Below are 26,048 nucleotides of genomic sequence, written 5' to 3'. Positions count from 1 at the left end.
TAATTTACTACCATTAATTTATTGTTAATTATTAGGCAAATGAGAGATTACTTTAAGAAAATAAAATTACATAATCATTCTCTGAATTATATATATTCTCAGAATCATTACATAGTATAAACCAAAGTCGCTGTCGCTGCCTGTCCGTCCCTATGTATGCTTAAATCTTTAAGACTACGCAACAGATTTTGAAGCGGTTTTTTTTAATAGATAGAATTATTCAAGAGGAAGGTTTATATGTATAATACAAGTACACACTCGGACGAAGCCGGGGCGAGTAGCTAGTTCTAAATATAAACATACCGATTTTGCTATTTTAAACATGTACAACGTTTATTTGAAAAGAATACGAGCTTAGTTTCTTTTCAGTTCTTCTGAACTGATGGTAGATTTGACATATCATAACAGTCTGTATTATACCTGTAAGAAGCACTAATTATGATGGACGACTGGGGCACTAGAATGCATTAACAGGTTTAAAAGGCCACCTTCACTACTTGCAGCTTCCCCCCAGGCCCAACTAAGACCGGGATAAACCCATATCTAATACAATTCACTTTAATATCCAAAACACAACTGGCACGCTCTGCGCTCATCGACTGAATGACGTGGCTCACGCAACGAAAGAGGATTATTCAACTACCGACCTCCGTATTTATATACCAAAGTCAGTGCAGTACGTTGGTCTATAAATGCTAGATGGCCCTATTTACAATATTCGTAATAATCCTTACATTGGGTACTTCATTAGTACTAAAAACAAACTACCTTCTTTTAATATATTTTTAAAATATCGGATTTTTCTACAATAAAGATGTGAATTCTAACTTCATGTAGGTAACATGAATAAAGATAAGAATACGTACGATGGGATAGTCAAAGTCACATTTTGTGTACAAAAAAAAATAAAGAGAAAAAAAGTCCCATTACGTTTTGCCTCATTTATCATAGAAAAATTTAATATCATTAAAAAAAACATTCAAAACATTTCTTCACACAGCCTTACTTCGGATGCTCGGGTTCGATTCCTCGCACGGCACAAACATTTGTATTCATGAGTATGATTGTTTGTATCGGTCTGGGTGTTTTCTATGTATAATATGTATGTACCTATTTACGAAAAAAATCTATGTGTTTGTATCAGTTATCTACATAGTACCTATAAAACAAGCTCTGCTTACAGGACGGGTGCTTTCTATGTATAATTTGTAAGAAAGTATTTATGAAAAACAAATATCTATATATTTGTATGAGATATCGAGTACCCATAACACAAGCTTTAGCTAGCTTAACTTGGGTCTAGATGGCGCTGTGTGAATTGTCCTGAGATTATTTATTTCTCATAAAATAAATTATAAATACATACTTTCATAGTGCAGCATGAATTTCTTACTTAATTAGTTGCATATTAAAGTCGACCTTCATTAATTTATAAGTAACATCTTCACATTTTAATGCAAAATATTTGGCCTTCAACCGAAATGCGTAAGTGTCAAGGATTTGGCGTTAGTTCACTTATATTCGCGATGTATCTGAACTATTTGAAACTAATTACTTACTATTAAATGTTATGCTGACAAATTAAGAAGATAATTCCGCTATACGTAATAGATGAGCATCCGATCTATACAAATTGGTTACATTATCAAACGTATAGGACAGACGCGATAGTGATCACGTCAGACCTTGAGTATTGTGAAAGGCAACATTGATAGTACTAGCCCTCAGTTGTTTCACAGCGCACGCGCGCAAATAACGTATTCTATATTTAAACATTTGTTTATATCCGACAAAAATACGCGCGAAGTTTTGACGTTTGTGCATGAATTAAAAAGTGATTATCTATGGATCATTGTTGTAATCAAGATTAATAGGTAAATGCAGTTCACAGATCAGTGTTTATGGTTTATTTTTTTTAATGTTTGTGATACAATCTGTGTAAATGTGATTATCATATCGTGAAGTTTTAATGTAAATATTATGCAATTTAAAAATGCATTCTAATGCAATAAGTAAGGAAATACTATACATAACGTAGAGTTAACACTGCCCTTATTAGGACTAAACCTTCAAACTTAATCTATGCTAAGAGAGACTTGCAAAATGTAATGTTTAAAAAATGTATTTACACGATTTTATACAAAAATTATTTCAATCTAAATGACCGACCCTAAACTTTTAGTGTTAAATCTATACATATAAATAAAATTGTTGTGTCTGTTTGTAATATTGAATTAACCGTTTTTACTACATGCATATGAATATGAAAAACGGTACATACACCAAAATATTGTTTTTACAATTTTTGTCTGTCTGTCAGTTTGTTCCGGCTAATCTCTGAAATGGCCGATTTTGACGGGACTTTTCGGTTTGTAATATTGAAATAACCCTTTTTTACTACATGCATATGAATATAAATACGGTACATACACCAAAATTTTTTTTTACAATTTTTTGTCTGTCGGTTTGTTCCGGCTAATCTCTGAAATGGCTGGACCGATTTTGACGGGACTTTTTTGGCAGGTAGTTGCTGTAATAAGAAGTAACTTAGTATTTTTATTCTAGAAAAATAAAGTTTAATTCCACGCGGACGAAATGGCGGGTACAGCTAGTTCATTAATAAATAATAATGATTATTCTTGTATTAAAAAAAAAAAACTATTGAGTTGTTGGTAAAGTCTCTATAAGTGAATTCCGACGTTAAACTCAATGCTATCAAAAATACAATTTAAAAAATATGACCTTGACTACAAGTTACTAGTACTTATGTTATCTGTGCTAGTACTTTTCAATTTATTCAGAAACTAACTACTGGCCCCTGCTCCGCATGGGTGTACATCATTATATATATAAACCTTCCTCTAGATTCACTCTATCTATTAAAAAATCCGATAATGGAATGGTACATCCGCCTGCGCTAACGGTTTACACTGGCGGGGCACCAGTGGAGGATGATAAGATGAGCATGAGGTCAGGTCAGTTAGCACATCGTGACAAGCTCACCGGGAATTTGTTACGATGGTTTCCAGGGGAAACCGCGTGGAGGTCGACCTGACATTGTACATAGCTAGCAATGGGGTTATAAATCCACATTACTAACAATTCCCTTTCCCCCCGTGAAATTGGGTTATGTAGTGCATCTTTCCTTCAACTGGAGTTAACTAAGATAATTTTCAGAAGAGATCACGTTTTGAGGGACCTAATAGGGCTATTATAGATCCCATAACTATTCTCTTTCTCTGGGTGCAATATAATATGCAATAGCATGAGGTCAGGTCAGTTAGCCCATCGTGACAAATTCATCAGGAATTTATCACGGTGGTTTCCAGGGGGAACCGCGTGGAGGTCGACCTGACCATGGACTAACAATCCCCCTACCCCAGTTTTAAACATTTAAGCATGCATAAGGACGGACAGACAGTAGCCTAAAGCCTTATGTTAGAAAAATAAAGTTAAATTCCACGCGGACGAAGTCGCGGGAACAGCTAGTATAATATAAACTACGTGTTTTCATTATATAGACAACCAGACAGTCCACCGATCAGTCCACTGACAGTTAATTTAATTCCTATTGTGTGTTAATATAGGTACATGTATTTCTAAATAAGTAAACATCAATTTTATTATGTTAAGAGCAAGGGTCGAGTCTTTGCCAGTTATTCTCGTAAGTTTCCAAATAAACATAGTATAAAACAAAGTCGCTGTCGCTGTCTGTCCGTCTCTATGTATGCTTAAATCTTTAAAACTACGCAACGGATTTTGAAGCGGTTTTGTTTAATAGATAGAGTGATTCAAGAGGAAGGTTTATATCTATACATATAAACAAAATTGGAGTGTCTGTTTGTAATATTGAAATAACCGTTTTTTACTACATGCATATGAATGTATATACGGTACATATACCAAAATAACATGTTTTATAATTTTGTCTGTCTGTCTGTCGGTCTGTTTGTTCCGGCTAATCTCTGAAATGGCTGGACCGATTTTGACGGGACTTTTTTTAGCAGGTAGCGGATGTAATAAGGAGTAACTTAGGCTACTTTTATTTTAGAAAAATAAAGTTAAATTCCACGCGGACGCAGTCGCGGGAACAGCTAGTATAAAATACATGTACACCCGTGCGAAGCCCGGGCGAGTAGCTAGTAAAATATAAATTAATATGATTACATCTGTTACTTTAAAACTTTCGCTATTAGCACATGTTAGTGGGCTCACATTTATTCATCTCTCATTAACACACATAATTCAATGGTAAATATAGTATTGAAACGTTGAGTGAGGTAAATACTTTATTTACCATCCAATCATTCGTTTTAAAACGTACAATGACACGACAAATGCATGCTAAACGCGAAAGTTTTATAGTAACTATACTATTTTTTATTTTTTTATTCTTTATTACACTATGAAGAGTGTACAAGATGCAGCTCGCCTCTTGTATATGTTGTAATGCTATATGGCATTCTGTACCAGCTGCCATTGGGTAGAATTAAAAGCGTTGTAGGGCAGTGATGGCGAAAATTTGTTAAAATAATACTATAATATATAAATAGCTAAACAAAATTAAATAAATAAATAAATAAAATCTATGTTATATAAATATAATATATATTTTAAATATGCTAAATATAGTAGTTTTTATTAAAGATATCTATAGGATTATATATCTTTCATAAAAAAATATATTAGGTCTTTTTTCGGACTACTCTAATGCTGTTGGCCGCAGCTGGCCTTTACAGCTTCACCGGACGTTAGGGGGCGAGTGCAGATGGCACTCAAAATACGCAGGACTTATAGAGCGGCTGAAGATCAACTCCCGCCTGATGGATACGACTTTAGTCTGAGGGCACCGCTAGGGATTCGAACCTCGGCTCAGGCCATCGTAATATCGATCCCCGTTTGAATTGGACGGGGGATCGATCTGAGTGGAATAGATTAGGATTGGTAAAGAAACTAACGTCCATCTGACTTTATCAGTTCTTCTCATTTCGAAATCATTCCGAACTGACAGTAGATTTGACATATCATTGGACATATCATATACATTATAAAAAAATATATCCTTTGTTTAATAATTATGACAAATGCTTAAGTTATTATTTTTATTAAATTTGTTATTTTTTAGTTTTTATAAACTACAGATAACCCTAAATAAATGATAATATCTACGCAATTATGAACAAAACAAGTTGTTGGGTAACCCACGCAATTATATGTATATTATATTATTATATGTACAAGTAATTAATACATATAAGCGTATAATAATGATGAATAAATATTCAATATACATATATATTTCAATACAACTGTTGCAAACTCTTTGCACATTTGTATATATTTATATTTCTACCATATTTAAATGTATTTTCTTTATAGAATTGTCATATATTTTTATTGTCACTTTTTGTCTACAACCGTTTGTACTCGTATCTTCATTATAAGTATTTACTATTTTCTGTCTATTGTTTGATTTACATCACACATACAGTCCACTCATTCTATCACCTATATTTTGGTCCTATTTCGCTAGAATTCTAATAGTTACATCCTACAACAACTCTAATAATAATAATAAATAATATATCTCCCATATATAAAACATATATATATAATAATAATGTTTATTGAACTAATATTTAGTACATCCTTTTGTTTGCACCAATTATTACCCACTCAGTACCACATATCCCACTGTTTTAGGTTGACTGAAAAAGATCTCTTCTAGTAATAAGTCCAACTTTACTCACATTGTCTCTAAATTATAATATCTCTGTATTATCTGTGCAATAAAGAATATATTAACAATTCAAATAATATTAAACATTAAACAAATAAAAACGACATAGTGCGGTAAATAAATAAAATTAAGTCCTTATTAAATGCACATTGTATAAACTATATAAAATAAACAAATATTTCCGAGTGTATAGAGTTAAAAATCAGTGTTAGTTAGATAACTGTGTTGCGGCAAGGTAAGAATCTAGCGCTATATGAATAGGACCCATTTTTAAATAGCATATCAAACGGTTATTATAGAGATGTGTGATGCTGAACTCGTAATTAACATGTCTCGAGTTAAGTCGAGTTAAAATTCAGGTAACTAGAGTTACCTGGAATAAAAAGTTTATTTTTTCGAACAGTTCTAATGTTTTTGGGCGCAGCTAGCATTGAAAGCTTCACCGAACTTTGGGGGGCGAGTAGAAATGGCACTTTAAAGCCGCGGAAGGACTTATGGAACGCATAATCATTTTATTGATAACAAATCGGACGAATATGCGAAAAAAAAATGATAACAACCTCAAATCAATATTGAAATATTTGTGACGAGTGAAAATTGTATGATATGAAATGATCGGAAAATTTCATGTCATTGTCGGTTCGATGACAGAATCATGCTCTCGCTCTTTCACTTGATTCATTAATTTACCAGTTGAATTATTCCAACTCGAGTTGGCAGAATTCAACTCGAGTTAACTCGAATTATGCCCAACTCGAGTTGTCACATCTCTAGGTTATTATAATACTATCTGTTTGTTGTCTCTCCTAAACCTACTTACATTATCAAAGTAGACTTTGCACAAAGACATCACGTTTTTATGTACGTATCACGTGATGACGTGATAGGGCTGTCAGCTTGCGTGACGAACCAGTTACATAAAATGTGTTAATTTGAAACGTCCAAAGAGTTCTTTTCAAAGGATCAATATATTATAAGGATCTATAATAAATCCTGAAATATTACAACATACATATGACTCGATGGTCCAGCGGAGAGGTTCCCAAACTTTTTTGTGTCGTAGACCCATATTTTTCGGTTTTGGGTAGACCCCCCATTATTACCTGGTATTGATTTTTGTAAATAAGATAAAGAATGTAACATTTAGTGTTAAAATATAAAGTAAAAACAATCGTCTATCATGGTATGGACATGTCGTAGAACGTTGCAATTTTTAAAGAAGATTATTAATTCCAGTCAGCAAAAAGAGATTTGGACTGTGTGAAAGATTTTTACTCCCAAATAAATAGTGATGTGGAACATGAATGGAAGTTTTAACAATTGAAAGTTAAATGTCGAAGAAGCAGATTTTTTTTTGTATTAAATATCAAATTGCTTTATATTTATAAACATAAATAAAAACAACTAGTGTTAATTCCTCTGAATCTCTTTATACATTTCCCAGCATTTTAGTAATAATGTTGTAAAATATGTGAGAAATTTTAATATGCTGGTAAGTTCCATATTTCTTAAATTGTTTAATATATATTCAATATTTTTTCTATTTGAGTATTTATTAAATGTATACATAATAAAAATGTAAAGTAATAATAAAATTATTTAAAAGATAACACTAATGTTAAACAGCTTTCCGAATGCATGTCTAAAAAAAATGTAATGACTAAGTCTATTTATTTGAATAAATGATTTTCTATTATATTCTATTCTTTTATTCATAAATAAGATTGTTTGTATCGACATGGGTGTTTAATATTAATGTATCATACCAAAATATTGTCATTTTACTGTATTAATGTCCAATTAATAATCGTACTTTAGACCCTTCGATATAATAAAATTGATATAAGTTACTCCTTATTACATCAGCTACCAAAAAAAGTCCCGTCAAAATCGGTCCAGCCATTTCAGAGATTAGCCGGAACAAACAGACAGACAGACAAAAATTGTAAAAAATGTTATTTCGCTGTACATACCGTATTTATATTCATATACAAGTAATAAAAAACGTTTATTTCAATATTACGAACAGACACTCCAATTTTATTTATATGTTTATTATATATAACATATTTAAATAAATAAGTATTAGCAATAAATAACTATTAAGTAAGTACTGCTTCTTTTTCAATTTTTTTCCCTCCCCCTGTTATCTAGTGCCATGCTGGGCAGAGCTTGTGTTATGGGTACTGGAAATCGAATATAAATATTTACGTATTTTTTTTTTGTAAATACATATATTTATTTATTTCTTTCTATAGATATTTTTTCTTTCATAAATATATACATGTTATACATAGAAAGCACCGAGACCTATACATACAATCATACTCACAACTAAAATATTTTGTACCGTGGAATCAAAAATTCAAAATTCAAAATTCAAAAATCATTTATTCATGTAGGACATTTTAGCCGCTTCTGAACGTCACGTTTTACATTATAATTTTTTTCCCTACCGTCCAGTTCGGTATATAGATCCAATTGAGAAGAACTGGCAAGAAACTCAATTGAATTACTTTTTTTTTAAATCCAGTTTATTTACAATGCATAGGTATTTATATAGGTGTCTATGTCTAACATTAAATGAAAATTCCGAACATGAAAACTATTGCCATGCACGCTCGTCATTCAAGTAATCGTTTAGTGAGTAATAGGCCTTGCTCAGTAAATATGATTTAACAGATGTTTTGAATTTATTTAAGGGTAATTCCAATATATCCTTTGGTATCTTATTGTAAAATTTTATACCTATGAATCGAACCCGCGACCATCGGAAGTAAAGCGGTTTTCTATACCGTTAGACCACAGGGGCTGTCAAAACAACCCTTTTGGTGTGCGGTGTTTCAGGCGTCCATAGGCTACGGTAACCGTTTACCATCAGATGGGCCGTATGCTTGTTTACCACCTAAGTGGTATAAAAAAAAACAAATGGTAAGGTTATCCGATAAGTTTTATTTGTTAGGAAAGCCAGTTCCTTGTCTGCAGAAACCAGAGGATGTGAGAATCGGTTTGTGAAATGATTCCATTATCAGAGGAAGTGTATCCGTCCGTTTTGAAATGATGAAATGCAAAACTGACCGTTCACAATGTCGCAAATGTTTCTTAGCATTAACGGACTTGGTGGTCTAGTGGTTAGTTTTAATCCCAAGTTCGATTGCACGGTGCAACATTTGTATTCATGAGTATGATTGTTTATATCAGTCTGGGTGTCTATAAAATTAATTCAATAATTGATAAAATCTTTATTTAAATTATTAACCGGGTCTTAACACGAATAATTTTATGGCAAATAACCTTAGAGGTATTTACCTCTCTCGACGTTTCGACTAGGTTGCACTAGCCGTGGTCACGAGCAAGAGAGAGAGAGAGAGGTAAATACCTTTATTTGCCATAAAATTATTCGTGTTAAGACCCGGTTAATAATTTAAATAATGTATATTAAACAGGAAAGTTTAAAATTAACTTGATAAAATCTCTCAAGGAGACCCGCACATCTCAGGGGTCAGACTCCTACTCATCAAGAACCCCACGATGTTCCTCCTCGCGGCCATAGTGCCGGGATCGAGTTCGCAATCAACCGCGACCCTAGCTGTGGTAGCCCGCAAATAGGTTCTTCTTAACGCGCGAGGGGAACTCTTCTCACTTCTCCTGCTTCCCCCCACCGTGGGGCAGACGCACCGGAATACGGGATGCGCCCCCTCGGGTCCTGTTGCGTGGACAGCAGATTTATACATAGTGGACAACCCTGGTTTTTTTTTTTTAACGTGTGGAAAAATCTTCAAAAGACCGTCACCCCGCCGGAGGGCTGGCGAGGTGGTGTGTGGGACTTGTACCCTGGGCCACAACCTACGAGCGCCTATGCCGGAGCCAGGGGATTCGCAATGCATCTTCCCAGCTCCGACGGCGACGGCCCGCCCTATGATGTTGTAGGGCAGGCTCCATCTCGTTTTGTGGTTACGACCTATTTCGCCCTCATGTTGTGTGGGGTACGCGCACACCTCCGGGGCCTTTGGATTGGGGGACTGCCTGCATAGTGGACAACCCTGGGCCCAACTCATGTTAAATGGATCTCATATGATCTTCCACAACGACTTCGACCTATGACTCAGAGTTAAGTGACGGCAACAAATTAGAAAGTACGTCATAAGTTTTTGTTTACGAAAAAAAACCAAACGGAGTTTTTATATGGAATTAAATTAGAACTTAATGTAATACAGCATATTGTTAATGACAACTAGCTGACCCACTTCATTACCCCACCTTTTGCGATATTTTTCATTGCAGCTCCGCTCCTATTGGTCGTAGCGTAATGTTATATAGGTTAAAGCCTTCCTCGACAAATGGACTATCCAACACAAAAAGAATTTTACAATTCGAACCAGTAGTTCCTGAGATTACCGCGTTCAAACAAACAAACTCTTTATCTTTATAATATTAGTATAGATATATCTAACTATGAATTAATTTAATTTCATTCATGTGAGAGACCACAGAAATAAAAATAGAAATATTCTTTATTAAAATAAACTCAATACAAGCACTTCAGAATGGTCATTTTTTTATTCTATCACTCATACAGAACGCAGATTCATCACAAGAAGAATGATCAAGAAACTTGTGTGTTGCTCTTTTGAATATTTTTGGCGATAATCGAGAAGAAACCGCAATGCACTCATTCTTAGTGTAATCATATAGAATTGTCAGCGATATGAATTTCGAGTTTTTTCTAGAAGAACATTATTATTGTTGGCAACCTCTTCTGGTAGTTTGTTGTAAAACCTTACGCAAAAAGTAATTAGTAACTTTAAATAAACTGCATTTGTGTAAATTCACTAACTCTATGTACTGAATGATTCTTATGTGATCTTTGACAATGACTTCGACCTGTGACTCAGAGTCAAGTGACGGCAACGAATCACAAAGTACGTCACAAGTTTTTGTTTACCATGAAAAACCCAACCGGACTTTGTATGGGAATTAAATTAGAACTTACATTAATGTAACAGCGTGTTTGACTTCGATACGGCTGTTTGACAATATGTCAATTTGTTTAATTTCATTGGTATGTGTCAGAAAGACCACAGAAATAGAAATAAAAATAATCTTTATTCAAATAAACTCGATATAAGTACTTTTGAATAGTCGTATTTTTTTATTCTACCACTCATTCGGAACGGAGATCTGTCACAAGAAGAATGAGTGAGAAACTTGTGTGTTGCTCTTTTGAATAGATGTTTTTTTAAATAAATAATTACACAATAACAATTAAGGGGCTTGTAATCAAAATTAAAACTGTTCCGCACTTATGTAATTGTAATCAGATAATATTAATGACGACCTCGGTGGTCTAGCGGTCTAGCACAGCGCTTTCCGTCCGATGGTCGCGGGTTCGATTCCTCGCACGGCACAAACATTTGTAGTCATGAGTATAATTGTTTGTATCGGTCTGGGTATTTTCTATGTATAATATGTATGTATTTACGAAAAAAAAAATTATCTATGTATTTGTATCAGTTGTCTAGTACCCATAACACAAGCTTTAGCTAGCTTAACTTGGGTCTAGATGGCGCTGTGTGAATTGTCCTGAGATTATTATTATTATTAATATTGTTAGTGATTTTTACACGACATTGGAATCTTTATTCAGGCAGATTTAGAACAGAGTATGGTAGTTGTTGTAAAACTTTACGTAAGTATCATATAACGAATTGCTAACTTTAAAGCGCCATCATGTAAAATCAGTTTATTATTATTTAGGCAGTATTTCTTTGTGTAATAACTAACTGTTTAGACACTGTCTATATCTTTCCTGGTATACATGATATTTTCATAAATGTATTAAGAATCAACAGTGAGAAATGAAATGAAATGAAATTTATTTGTTATAAAAGTAGTACATAATAGATGGTATGGTTATTTATGTTATATAGCTCTCACTTTTAGTCTTTACAGACATGCAAATACATATTTGAATTAATCTATTATTATTCTTTACACAATTCAATTAAATTACATCTTATACATTTATTATTATTATGAAAGTAATAAAATATTTTTTATAAAACTGTTATATATTCATTAGGAATGTTAAAGTTATGACAAGTTCGAATTGTCAATATATTATGTTTTCTAATAATTAGTTAAACATCGTTTATATAATCATTAACTGTGTAATGACATTTGTCAACTAATAAATTAAATAATTGTATTTTAAATTGTGTCGATGGCAATTCCTTTAAAGGGGTCGGTAATTTGTTGTATATCCGGTGAGGATATTTAATTCCTTAAAGCTGCTGTCGCAAAGTATCGTTGGAACCCATACTATAAATGGAGATGTACAGATATTTTAAGTTATGAGCAGGGGGGCGGTTTTTTTATCTCTTCGCACGGTAGCGGGTAGGCCGCGATGCAGAAATGGGATTGGCGCTAGCGTCGCTGATCGCGCTGGTACAGCAGCTGTGATCACACGCCGGCGGTGATCACGCGCGACTAAACTTAACCTAACTTCAGAAGTAATGCCATAGTGAGGGACTAATTTTTAAAGTTTTTTCTTATTTTATGTCTTCGGACAGTAGCGGGAAGGCCGCGATGAGGAAGTGTGCGACGCTGGCGTGGCTGATCGCGATCGCCAACTGTCTAACTTAACCAAACTTAAGAAGTCGTGTAAAAACAACTTTTTTTTTATAAATTTTTGAACTTTGATAAATTTTTAAAGATATTTTCTCTACTTTGAGTAATTAAAAATAAATCTTTTTTTTTTATTTAGGTATCTCTTTGGACGGTAGCGCTTAAGTAACACTTTGACAAATTTTTAAAGATTTTTTCTCTTTTTTTTTTTTTATTATATCTATTCGGACCATAGGCAGAGGCCGCGATGAGGAAGCGTACGACGCTGGCGTGGCTAATCGCGATCGCCAACTGTTCAACTTAACCTAACTTAAGAAGTCGTGTCATACTTTGAATAATTAAAAAAAAATCTTTTTTTTTTATTTATCTCTTTGGACGGTAGCACTTAAGTAATACTTTGGCAAAATTTAAAGATTTTTTTTATTTTATCTCTTCGGACCATAGCCAGAGGCCGCGATGAGGAAATGTGCTAAGCTGGCGTGGCTGATCGAGATCGCCAACTGTTTAACTTAACCTAACTTAAGAAGTCGTGTCATACTTTGAGTAATTAAAAAAAAATCTTTTTTTTTTATTTATATTTTTGGACGGTAGCACTTAAGTAATACTTTGACAAATTTTTAAAGATTTTTCTCTTTATTTTTTTTATTTTATCTCTTCGGACCATAGCCAGAGGCCGCGATGAGGAAGTGGGCGGCGCTCGCGTGGCTGATCGCGGCCGGCCTGATACAGCAGAGGTCACCAGCAGTACGCACGCGGGGCGGTCTCGTACGCGGGTCACTCAGCGCCGACGGCACCTACCACCAGTACCTCGGCATACCATACGCCACCGTCGACCACACCAACCGGTTCCAGGTGATGCTCATTGTTTCTTTTATTCTGTAACTCCCATGGTACCTCTGTAAAGACTAAACTGCCTCTGTCCTCTGTAAATTCACTCACGCATCACTTTGACTGCCTCAGTGGTCTAGACAGCTTTGTTTCCTATGGTCGCGGGTTTGATTCCTCAAATAGTAGTACGATTGTTTTTTTCTATGTATATTATGTATGAATTAAAAATATACTTAATTATTCATATCAGTTGTCTAGTACCCATAGCTAGATCTGATTAATGTAGATTTAAAAATAGTTTCTAAATTTCTATGCATGCCTATTTTTAACACAATATCACAACTCATCAATAACTAAACCCACTATTAGATTTGTATCTATTAACCTTCGTAGAATATTATAGAATATACAGAAATTATAATAAAATATGACCTATGGACAGGGCCGGATAAGGGCCGGATTGACCATGTCGGGGCCCCTAGTAAATGCAATCCTCGGAACCACTCCCTGTTTAAAATAAAAACTGAATAGATGTCGCTAAATATTATTTTATACTTACTAATATTATAAATGCGGAATTAACTTTGTCTGTCTGTCTGTCTCGCTTATACGCCAAAACTACAGAACCGATTTAAATGAAATTTGGTACACAAATGGTCTAGACCCATAGGCTACTTTTAAATGCGAAAAAGGGTTGTAAGGGTTGGAAAGAGGAGATGAAGGGTTGTAATGGAAGCATCCAATCTGAGAAAGGACGTAGGCCACTTTTTAATGCGAAAAAAGGGTTTTAAGAGGTTGAAAGAGAAGATTAAGCGTTGCATGGAAGTATCGTCATTTTTAAAACTTGAAACTTATTTTTTAGGGTGTTGATTAAATATAAATAAATATGTCATTCGAACACTGGTCGGTTCAGTAGTTTTGTCGTCAATGCTAGACACCCAGACAGACAGAGTTACTTTCTCATTTATAATATTACTAAGGAGTAAGGATTACATCAACAAGCAACATGCGTCGATATTAAGCAATTATAACTTTATTTATTGTCTATAAAACCATATCAGTAACAAGACCACCATAAAGAGTAGTGACTTGGACCCTAATTGGCCGTACCTTAGAGCATAGAGCCTTAGATGACGTTGTACATCTAAATTCAAAATATCTTTCTTCATGTAGGTCTATTCCACACTCTTATGATATGTCAAATCTACCGTCAGTTCGAATGATTTCGAGATGAGAAGAACTGACAAGAAACTCAGCTCGTATTCTTTACAAATAAATGTTGTACATGTTTACAATAACACAGATTCATTTTTAAATTCAAATTTGGGCGAATATAGTGACCAACAGCATATGCTATTACAAAAGAAATAGTCTAATCAGTATTCGGAACCGGAACAGAGCAGTCCTATAAATATCCGTCCTCAAAATATAATACATAAGCGTATTGTATAATTCAATGCTAAAAAAAGATGGATGGATTGTGTGAATGATGATATGAATAAAAGGAGAGGATGCTCAGATATGACGACCGACAGAGGTCACTGGAAGAGAATGACATACTGCGCCGATCACAAATAATGGGATAAAAACAAGGCAATGATTAGAATTCAATGCAAAGATAAGCTATGAGCCACGCCAGAAACTAAAATACAATCCTGATCATCTGGATGAAAGACGGTCCTCCAACACACGTTTTCCCCTAAACTTTTTGCTGCTCACAAGCACAGTACGGAATCACTTTCCAGCAATGGTATTCCCAAACCGATACTATATTGAAATCTTTAACAAAAGAGCTTATTCCTTCTTAAAAGGCCAGCAAGGCACTTGCAATTCCCCTGGTGTTGTTGCTCATGGGCGGGGGTGATCACTTACCATCTACCACAAGCTTGTCTGTACCATATGCTAATTAAAAAGGAGTTATAATTTTTTTCAAAGATCATATTTCTTTTATACTTAAGTATGCAACCGCCTAGGGGCCCCTAGGTTATGCGGGGCCCCTAAGTAGTTGACTACTTAATCAATCCGGCCCTGTCTATCAACACTAAAACTGATTATGCAATGCGAATTCGAAGTCTGCAGCATCAAGCGTCTTACAATACTGTGACTGTGAACAAAATGATTGAGCAATGTTTGGTTACATTATTCTAAATAATTTTTGACGACCTCTGTGGTTTAGCGGTTTAGCATACCGCTTTACGTCCGGAGATCGCGGGTTCAATTCCGCGCACGGTACAAACATTTGTATTTATGAGTAAGATTGTTTGTATCGGTCTGGATGTTTTCAATGTATAATATGTATTTACAAAAAATATATATCTCAGTATTTATATCAGTTGTCTAGTAGCCATAACACAAGCTCTGCTTACCTTGGGACTAGATAACGCTGTGATTGTCCTGATATATCATTATCACATAGTATAAAACAAAGTCTGTCGATTATGCTTAAATCTTTAATACTACGCAACGATATATCATTATCACCTGGGTGGATAGTAGTTATATTATATTATATTAATATAACTAGTAATATAATACAAACAATTGTAGCGCGATGTCACTTCACCACTGTCGTCATGCATGATGTGATGAGGTGATAATGAGTATACTGGTGCGTTATTAGTGAACTGTCTAATTATTCTGTTTATTTATCTTGTTATATGGACTACATTAATGCGAACGGATTTTAATAATAATAATATTTATTGTCAGACATACTCCATTTTGGGGTTTTTAAAATTTAATAGATACAGTAATTCAATTTCTTTTAAACGTAGAGTTTAATAAAAAAACAGGTTTGTGTTTGGTTTGTGTTTGTTTGTTTGAAATTAACGATAAAAAAAAAATATTTGCACCGTGCGAGGAGTCGAACCATCGTATGTACGGGTGCCAAACCACTGGACTACCGAGGTCGTCCTATATAAAATAGGATACCGGATATATAGGGAAATACACCGGATCTTATGAATAGAATAGAATTGAAAATCATTTATTAAAATAAACTTCCATTGAAGCACTTTTGAATAGTCATCACATTTTTTCAATCTACCGCTCATTCGGAAAGCTGTCTCATCAAAAGAAAAATGAGCAAGAAACTTGGTTGTTGCTCCCCTAAATAATTTTGTTGTTACATTTTTAAATTGAAGTCTGAATACAAACTACCAGCTAGTACTAATTCAATTATATACTCAAATAGAGAAAATATTAAAATACAATCGACTGGGTGAGAACTATATAAGAGTCAGTCGTAGTGATTAGAGCAGACCAGTCGCTACAAGCAGCACTGAATCACTTGCAGGAAATGCCAGGATTGGTACATTCAAAAGCCCTAACATCAGGCTACTCGAACAAATACTCCAATAGACTACTGCTATTGAGTAACAACAACATATGCATGATGACTAGACCCCTCATAGGACACTGCAAATTAAACAAGCATATAGCTAAACTAGGCAACAAAAATCTGCAGATTTTGCCAAACTGAAAAGCAAACATCACTACACATCCTATGTGGTTGTAGCCTACTCATGCATAAACGAAATATCTCCTTTGGAAAGTTTACACTCTTTCCCGAGGAGATAAAAACCATCGCTCCTAAGAATATCCTTCAATTCTTGTCCCTGACGGGTCTAGGTAGCGAACTCTGAAAAGGGCGAGCACAATAGATCTATGTAGGTCGCAGTGTTACAGGTGCTACAGTCACCTGACAATAAGGGGGAGGGGATTCTTAGAAATCAGGACACATGACCCCATAGCTACCAATGTGCCATGTTAGTGTTGACCTCCACGCGGTTCCCCTTGAAAACTATCGTGATAAATTCCTGGTGAATTTGTCACGATGGGCTAACTGACCTGACCTCATGCTCATCTTATCATCCTCCACTGGTGCTCCGCCAGCGTAAACCGTTAGCGCAGACGCTCCATTCCATTATCATCCATAAAAAAAACCTGACAATAGCTCAAACAACCCAATAAAAAAATTACAAGCAGCACTCGTTCATGTGTATGACGGATGAGCTAGCCATCACTGCGCTCAACCATATTTTAATGATTGATCATAGATTGAATAGATTGATAATTACGTAATTAACAATGTCACGGTCCGCGCCAAACAATGTCAGTGTCAATATATGTATTATGACATCGTACATACTGACTTGCTTACCTTGACCCTACTGTTACATTTTGCGTACGCGCCAACCGCGGCGCGATGCGGCATCCGCCCGTAATAAAGCACATAAATATTCTTTTGTCTCTATATAGTAAATTAATATATATATAAACATATATTAATTTACTTAAAAACTTTAATTATATATATCAAAATTATCGTGTCACAATGTTATTTATCATCGGAACGGCTTGACCGATTTTTATGAAATTTTACATATTCAATATGTCTCAGAATCGGCTATTATCTATTTTTATACTCCTAAGTGATAAGGGCACTTAGAAGCATGAAAAACACAAAAAATATATTTAAAAAAAAATTTTAGGTGTAACGTTTATTTTTTTAACATTTCTTTTTTTTTATAGTGTGCATGCATTTGAAATAGATATGACCCCAAATTTTCACCCTTCTACTGTCAACCCCTATTTTTTAATAGCGATTTTAATTCACATGGTAAAACAACATTTGCGAGGTCAACTAATAGTTGGTCAGCTAATTATATTCTTGGTTATTATTATTAAAGAGGAATGATTTGATTGTTTATATTGAATAGAAATTACATTATGAAAAATTATATTCATAATTTTTGAAATATTTGTTAAATACTCATGTGATACAGGGACGGGCAAATTTATAAATTCTTATAGCGAATAAATTTTAACAATTATTATATAACAATAACATATTTGAATACATCATCCTATATATAGCATTTGTATGACTAATAAATCGTCGGTTAAATAGAAAAATGGCACTATACAAAATGTACATTTTTTACAATACAAGCATTTAAAGTTTTTAAATTTATTTAAATTATTATTTTTTCCTTTAAATTTTTAACAAAAATATATACACAAGTATTATATATCATTTCAAAAGTATTTAGATAATGATTAAGACGGCGTGGTTAATTTAATTAACTTATATAAAAGGAGGCAATAGTAGCTTCTAATTTTGAAAAATGTAATTTTTATATTTAATCAACGAAATATATTTCTGTTCTATTCTATTTATTTTCTGTTATAGAAGCCCCATTGTTACATTAAATATATAGCAATGAAAACCCATCGAACATTAAATACTAGATGATGATGAATGAAAATCATATCATAAACTAGCTGTGCCCACGGTTTTTTTTATCATATATATACAACACTGATGCCCGGATGTCAATTTCCAGGTTCCTTACTTTTTTATTTACATACACCAATGTGCCCACAGTTTTACGCACATGAAATTTATAGCCTGTGTTATTCTGATGTATAAGCTATATCACTGTAAAATTTCATCAAACTCTGTTCAGTAGTTTTTGCGTGATAGAGTAACATCTATCTATCTATACTTAGAAACTTTCGCGTTTGTAATATTCGTAAGACCAATCAATAACATATTTATATTTCAGGCCCCGTTACCGCCACTGAGCTGGGATGGGATATTTGAAGCGACCAATATAAACACATGGTGCCCGCAAAAAGTCATCGGCAGTCTGACTATTGGCGATGCAGACTGCCTAAGATTGAATGTATACACACCAGCCAACGCCAAACCCGACCAGCTACTACCTGTAATGGCCTACATTCATGGCGGATGTTTCCTGCACGGAACTGGTGCGCCTTACCTATACGGACCAGATTTCTTGGTAAAACAAGGAATAGTGTACGTAGGAATCAGTTACAGACTTAGTGTTGAAGGTTTTCTATGTCTGGGCATTAAAGAAGCACCAGGTAACGCAGGACTCAAAGATCAAGTAGCCGCTTTAAAGTGGATACAAGAGAATATAAGAGCATTTGGTGGAGATCCAAATAAAGTGACTTTGTTCGGCGAAAGTGCTGGTGCAACTTCTGTAGCATTTCTTCTTTTATCACCGGCTGCTAAAGGCCTGATTCATAAGGGAATTTTGCAGAGCGGCTCACCTATAGTACCATGGGGACTACAACACGATCCTATAAAAACAGCCAGTACTCTAGTCAAAGAATTCGGATACGACACCAAAGATCCACACGAGATATACAATATATTATCAAATAAAACGGTTAGTGAACTGATAAATGCGATTAGATATTCCGAACATAAAAACCTCATTACTGCTGAGACATTGTTCGTTCCGTGCATAGAGAAAGATATTCCTGGCGTGGAGCCGATTATAACAAAGTATCCCATGGACATAATCAAATCCAATAACTATACCAAAGTACCTATGATATTTGGTGTCAACGATAACGAGGGCATTTACTTCGTATCCGCAGACTACGGGACACGTGTCAAGAAAGTAGATCCCACTATAATATACCAGCCGCTGCAATCAGATTTGGAGTTCCCAACGGAATTGGACAAAAATGAGACCGCAAAAAAGATTATACGTCATTATTTTTCATCTGAGAAAGATGATTATGTAATGGATATGGTAGATTACTACTCTGATGTCCACTTCAAGTTTCCTTCTGCTATTTTCTCGGAGCAGTATGAGAAGACAAGTGATCAGCCGATCTACTATTATGTATTCAAGTATAATGGGTACATAAATATGGCAAAAGTCATCTCTAATTTTGCCGGCAAGCCTGGAGCGTCGCACGCTGATGAAATTTTCTATCTGTTTAAACCGCACTCGTTTCCTCTGCCTCACAGATATTTGGAGAACGATATGATAAAACGCATGGTGACTATGTGGACCAACTTTGCTAAATACAGGTAAGTGTATACAATAGTACTTCACTTTTGCAATTCAAATCCAAATTCAAAAATCATTTATTCATGTAGGCTATTTTAGCCGCTTATAAACGTAAAATTTTTTATATTATAAAATTTTCCCTACCGTCCAGTTCAGTATATAGATCCAATTAAGAAGAACTGGCAAGAAACTCAATTGAATTACTTTTTTTAGTAGCTTATTTATAACAAGTAGTTTATTTACAATGTATATTTATATAGGTCTGTCTAACATTAAATAAAAATCTCTCCAATAACCAACTATTGCCTTGCACACTTGTCATTTAAGTAATCGTTTAATAAGTAATAGACTTTGCTCAGTAAATATGATTTAACAGACGTTTTGAATTTATTTAAGGGTAATTCCAGTATAGGCTTCTAAATATTTATTATTTCAACCTTGCCCATTGTTGTGTGTATTGTACGGTAATAATGGCCATCTTGCTCTTGACCCACTACCGTTGAAGGCTCAGTCGATGGAAAATGGTGACCGTCGCAACAGATTAACGACACCATATACTTCGCACAGCTTGTTTTACTTCTTCCATTCTTACTTCTCTGACTAAACCCACATTCACTCTTTCCTCTCCTATCGATTTATTCCATGAATTTTCTTCATTCATTAAGTTTTCAAAGTAATTTTTCCATCGATCTTTTATATCATCTTCTTTCATTAGAACCTTTCCTTTATCATCTTTTATACATTTTACATATACTCCATCGTTTGTACTCTTATCTCTCATTTTTGCTAGTCGGAAGAGCTGCTTTTGGCCTTCGGAAGTATCTAATATACATATAAACACCATATATATAACTAATTACATATTTTTAAACTCTTCCTTTTCATCAGTCGTTTAACTTTAAAAATATATAAATTCATTTAGGTTCAGGTTTTAGATATTTATACTCATTAAGAATTACAAATAATTCACTTAACGTGAGAAATAAAAGCATAAAATTATACAAAATTAAATGGTAGTGGAAATATAAAAGAAAGTATATACGATTATATATATAATGCAGATGGTATAGTAACAAAATCTAAGCAACAACTACCCGCATAAATGATAACATTTATTGGTTGGCGCACGGTAAGCCATAGATGGCCTCAGCGGTAAATTCATTTAGTTATATTACTAGTTGGGCATGTGGTTTCACCCACATTAAATTTATAGTCTATTAGATATGCCCGCGACTTCGTTCTCATAGAATAGACCACGAATGAGGAATTTAAATTTCATCCCCTATTTTATTTTACCCCCTAAAATATGGTCGAGCGCAGTGATGGCTGGCTCATCCGTCATACTCGTGAACGGATGCTGCTTGTAGGGACTGGTCTGCTCTAATCACTATGACTGATTTCCTCTTATTAATTGTTTAACCAGTTGGTTATGTATTCAATATTTTTTTCTTTAGTATTAAATTGAATTAGTGCTAATTGGTGGTTTGTATTCACACACTTAAACTTAAAAATGTAAAGTAATAATAAAATTATTTAAAAGAGCAACACGCAAGTTTCTTGCTCGTTCTTCTTGTGATGAGACAGCTTTCCGAACGAGCGGTAGATTAAAAAAAAATGTAATGACTGTTCAAAAGTGCTTCAATGTAAGTTTATTTGAATAAATGATTTTCTATTCTATTCTATTCTATTCCCCTTAAGGGTAAAATTTATACAAATTTTGAATGTCATATTTATTTACATTTAGTCAACAAACTAAAAAATAAGTTTCAAGCTTTAAAAATGAAGATACTTCCATACAACCTTCAAACATCTCCCCTTTCAGCCGCTTACAACCCTTTTTTCTTCTTAAAAAGTAGGCTATGTCCTTTCTCAGTGTCTAGATTATCTATATACTAAATTTCATTTGAATCGGTTCAGTAGTTTTGGCGTTAAAGCGAGACAGACAGAGTTACTTTCGCATTTATAATATTAAGTAAGGATGTATTGTTACATTTCGAGCAAAGCAGGGCAGATCATCGTGGAGATTTTTGGGGAAGGCCTGTGTTCAGTAGTGGACTTCCTCCGGGCTGAGATGATTATTCCATCAAAATTCGTGTCGTAGTTTTTGCGTGAAAGAGTAGCAAAGATTCATCCACTTATCCATCCATGCTACCAAACTTTCACGTTTATAATATTAGTCAAATATAAACACACACTTTCCGGAAATAAGTATATAAGTACTTTGAGCGATTTGCAGTTAGCAACCAAGAATCTATGCCTGAACCTTGTTGGATTTCGAATCCTTATAAAGTAATAAAATAGAGAGTGGACTATATTTATTAAAAAGAAAATAATTAATGGAAAAGGTAGAAGAAATACGATTTGACCTGGAAGAACGTCTTCCACACTCCGAACACCCCAAAGTAAGCAATGTAACACCAAACTTACTCACCTTTGTTCAGGAACATCCCGATGTGTAGTACTGTTTAGTGGCCACGCACTCTACAGTGTATATTTTTATAAAAATCATTTATATTATATTAAATAAATCATTAATTATCTTGTTTTATATAGTTACTAGCTGTGCCCGCGACTTCGTCCGCGTGTTGTAGTAACCTTGACCAAATATAGAAAAAATATTTAATAATCTAACCCAAAAAAGTGTAGCATCGCTAAATATACAAATATGATAGTTATTGCGTTCGTCAAGCAGGTACTTGTTGTCTATTGTATTGCAACGCTCGACAACCGGTCCGTGGTCCGTTTGCTGCCCCCTGCCTCACCTCACCAGCACTCACTTCTGTGATAGACTTACGAGCGCATATACGTCGCCGTTCTTAACGCTAATATACCTACCTACTACAGCCAGTGTGCAATTATTTTCTTCGAGTGAATTTAAATTCACTATAAATATTTATATAAATTGAAAATAGAATCTTAAAGTGTTCCCATACTGGGAACACCGTAGATATTGATATAATATAACCACCTACCCGACGACTGGAAACTATATACATATATATACTCGTGAGACTGCATACCGACTTAGCCGTTTTGCTGGAGAGGATTGCTGGAAAACCGAGGAGACCGAGGATAGTGGTGTTTATTCTTGGACTGAGCGGACTATATGTTTTGTGACCCAAGGCTTACCCAACCCTGACTTTAAACAACCATTCTTTTATTTTTTTTTATTTTACTATGAATACATTTTTTTTATAAACTTAATTTGCCGTATTTGTTTTTTTTTTTAACAATAACAAACGCGACAGTGGCGCCCAACGTGGGGCCAAACGCGATGGCAACAAACGCGACAAAAGATAAGGAAAAAGATTCCTCGTTATAGCTTCAAAAATGACGACTTTTTATACAAACTTTCATCCCCTATTTTTTACCCCCTTAAGGGTAACAATTTTACAAACCTAGTCATATTTATTTATAGTATTTAATGAACAACCTAAAAATAAATTTCAAATTTCTAGTTTTAAAAATGACGATTCTTCCACATATCCCTTCATCTCCCTTTTCAACCCCTTACAACCCTTTATTCGCATTAAAAAGTAGCCTATGTCCTTTCTCAAGGTCTAGACTATCTGTGTAACAAATTTCATTTAAATCAGTTCAGTAGTTTTGGCGTGAAAGTGAGACAGACAGACAGACAGACAGAGTTACTTTCGCATTTATAATATTAGTAAGAGAATACCTTTTTATTCTAGTTTCTTTTTTATTTCCTTAAAAACAATTATATTATATCAAATAAATCATTAATTATCTTGTTTTATATAGTTAAAAATACGGAGCGTCCTTTGTATTCCAGTTTCTTTTTTATTTTCATAAAAACAATTATATTATATCAAATAAATCATTATTAATCTTGTTTTATATAGTTAAAATTGTTTTTTTTTTTTATTTTCATTTTTTATATCGAATAAATCATTATTTATCTTGTTTTATATAGTTAAAAATACGGAGCGTCCATTTTATTCCAGTTATTATTTTCAATTGTTTTTTTTATTATTTTTTCGAAGTTTAAGTGGCCACTTGTTTTTATTTGTGTCCAGTATCACCAAGCACCCTTTGCTTCAATAATCAAGCCGGTGATACTGGTTAGGCTAAGGAGGTTCGGAATACGGAACAAACCTAAATACCTGTAGTACAAGGAAATTGCAATTGTTCGGTAATTATCGCCCGTCGAGTTGGTTTTATTTTTAACTGAAATTACCAATGTCATGCAGTATTGCAACAACACAACCTTCTGCTTTCGATTCACCTTCGTTAAGTTACGCCAGTAATTGTGAACTTTGTGAAACAAGACTCAGTTTTCCAATATTTATTCATTTGTACTTTTGCAGACAAGAAATTGTATTTTAATTTTATAAAGTTATTTAATGGTTGTTTACAATGGTACACAGTGTATAACAAATCAACAGTATTATCAAATCAAATGAAATCAAAAATCTTTTATTCATGTAGGACATTTTAGCCGCTTATTTGTATACATTATATAAACGGAAATATCGTAAGCGTATGAACAATATTATCAAATCAAAAATAATTTATTGATGTAGCACATTATGAACCTTTAGCCGCTTATGAACATTTTTTTTTTTGTATTTTTATTTTTTGAAATGAAATGATATTTATTCAGTAGAAAATTAAACACACATTAACAAACAAAAAATAGAATAACAAATAGTGCGAACAATTACATACAAATAACAGTACACAAATTACGTATGTGCGCGTGTGCGTGCATGTGTAGGTATGTCTGTCGAAGCATCCACTGAATAGGTCCGTGCTCAGCATAATGCTGCAGCGGCTGGAGCGCTGCAACGCTGTTTTTCAGCACAAGACCTGGGGTGGTGTATTGCCGTGTTGTACACGATTTATGATATGATACAATACTTAATATATAATAAATTGATATAAATTAATATACATAAATACACATTTAGCTAAAATAGAGATAGTACACAAATGACAAGGCGATAATAGATATAAATACAGTTTTTCCCCACTACAGTTCTGTATATAAATTCAATCTGACTTTTTGCAAAGTTCACCTCGGTGGATTTCCTATTCCAGTCAAATGAAACCACGATTTGTTTTGATTTGATTGGTAGCTACGTTCACACATAGACTAATCAGTTAACTTTTCCAAAGTTCACCTCGGTGGATTTCCTAATCCAGTCAAATGAAACCATGATTTGTTTTGATTTGATTGGTAGCTACGTTCCCATATACACTAAAGAAGAAAGAAAAAAAGAAAAATTATTGATATAAATATACATTAACACATTTGACATAGGTACATTTTACATATATATATGTATGCACACATACATACGTAGAATAATTTAAAAAAAAATGCAAAGTTCACCTAGGTGAATATCCTAATACAGTCCAATGAATCCTTAATTTTGATTTTATTGGTATGTTTTCTGGTTTGCAGTGACCCGACGCCGGCGCGGTCGCCGCTGCTGCCGGTGCGCTGGCCGGCGAGCGGCGGCTCCGAGCCGACAGCTCTCATCATCGACGCACAGCTCAGCACCGGGCCCATCTGGGACCGCCGATCGCTCGCACTCTGGAACGACACTTATACGAAATATAGAAGAAAAGTCTATGGTTTCCATAAGCATGTTAATTCTAATATACATAACACAGTTAGTTCTAAATAGAGTTGGAGTGTTTATACTGAAGATACTTGGTACACGACATTTATAAAATAAGAAAATGTATGAAACAAAACGTTTTAAAGATAGTAAAGAAAAGTGAGGATCAGGTCAAAGCCAGTATATAAAAATTATTGTAGCAACGACTTAGACTGAAAGGTGTTGGGTTCGATTTGGATAAGGCTAAAATATATCAATTAATATCTGACTGACACTCCGGTGATAGAAAACGAAAATTCGAGTCACGCCGGTAGGCTGGCCACTCTTACGTTATATTACAAATTTCATAAAAAAATACTTCAAAAAAGCAAATAAAAGACGACAATCTGTAAGTAAGCTCTTTCAAATAAAAAAATATTTTTGTTAATG

At 34.1% G+C, this 26,048-nt stretch overlaps 1 protein-coding gene across 1 annotated transcript; it reads left to right on the top strand.

Moving 5' to 3' along the window:
* Positions 1 to 1,758: 1,758 nt before the first annotated feature.
* LOC131844039 (juvenile hormone esterase-like) lies at positions 1,759 to 25,738 on the top strand. The gene is made up of 4 exons (XM_059192823.1): positions 1,759 to 1,874; positions 13,034 to 13,219; positions 18,766 to 20,051; positions 25,460 to 25,738. Exons 2-4 carry the CDS (start codon positions 13,046 to 13,048, stop codon positions 25,683 to 25,685), a joined length of 1,686 nt encoding a protein of 561 aa, XP_059048806.1. The 5' UTR covers positions 1,759 to 1,874; positions 13,034 to 13,045; the 3' UTR covers positions 25,686 to 25,738.
* Positions 25,739 to 26,048: the final 310 nt, after the last annotated feature.

Source organism: Achroia grisella, unplaced genomic scaffold, assembly GCF_030625045.1.
Source record: "Achroia grisella isolate CSIRO2021 unplaced genomic scaffold, CSIRO_AGI_Agris_v1 utg3654, whole genome shotgun sequence".
In the NCBI taxonomy this organism is placed as follows: domain Eukaryota; kingdom Metazoa; phylum Arthropoda; class Insecta; order Lepidoptera; family Pyralidae; genus Achroia; species Achroia grisella.
This window is presented reverse-complemented; position numbering and strand designations above follow the sequence as displayed.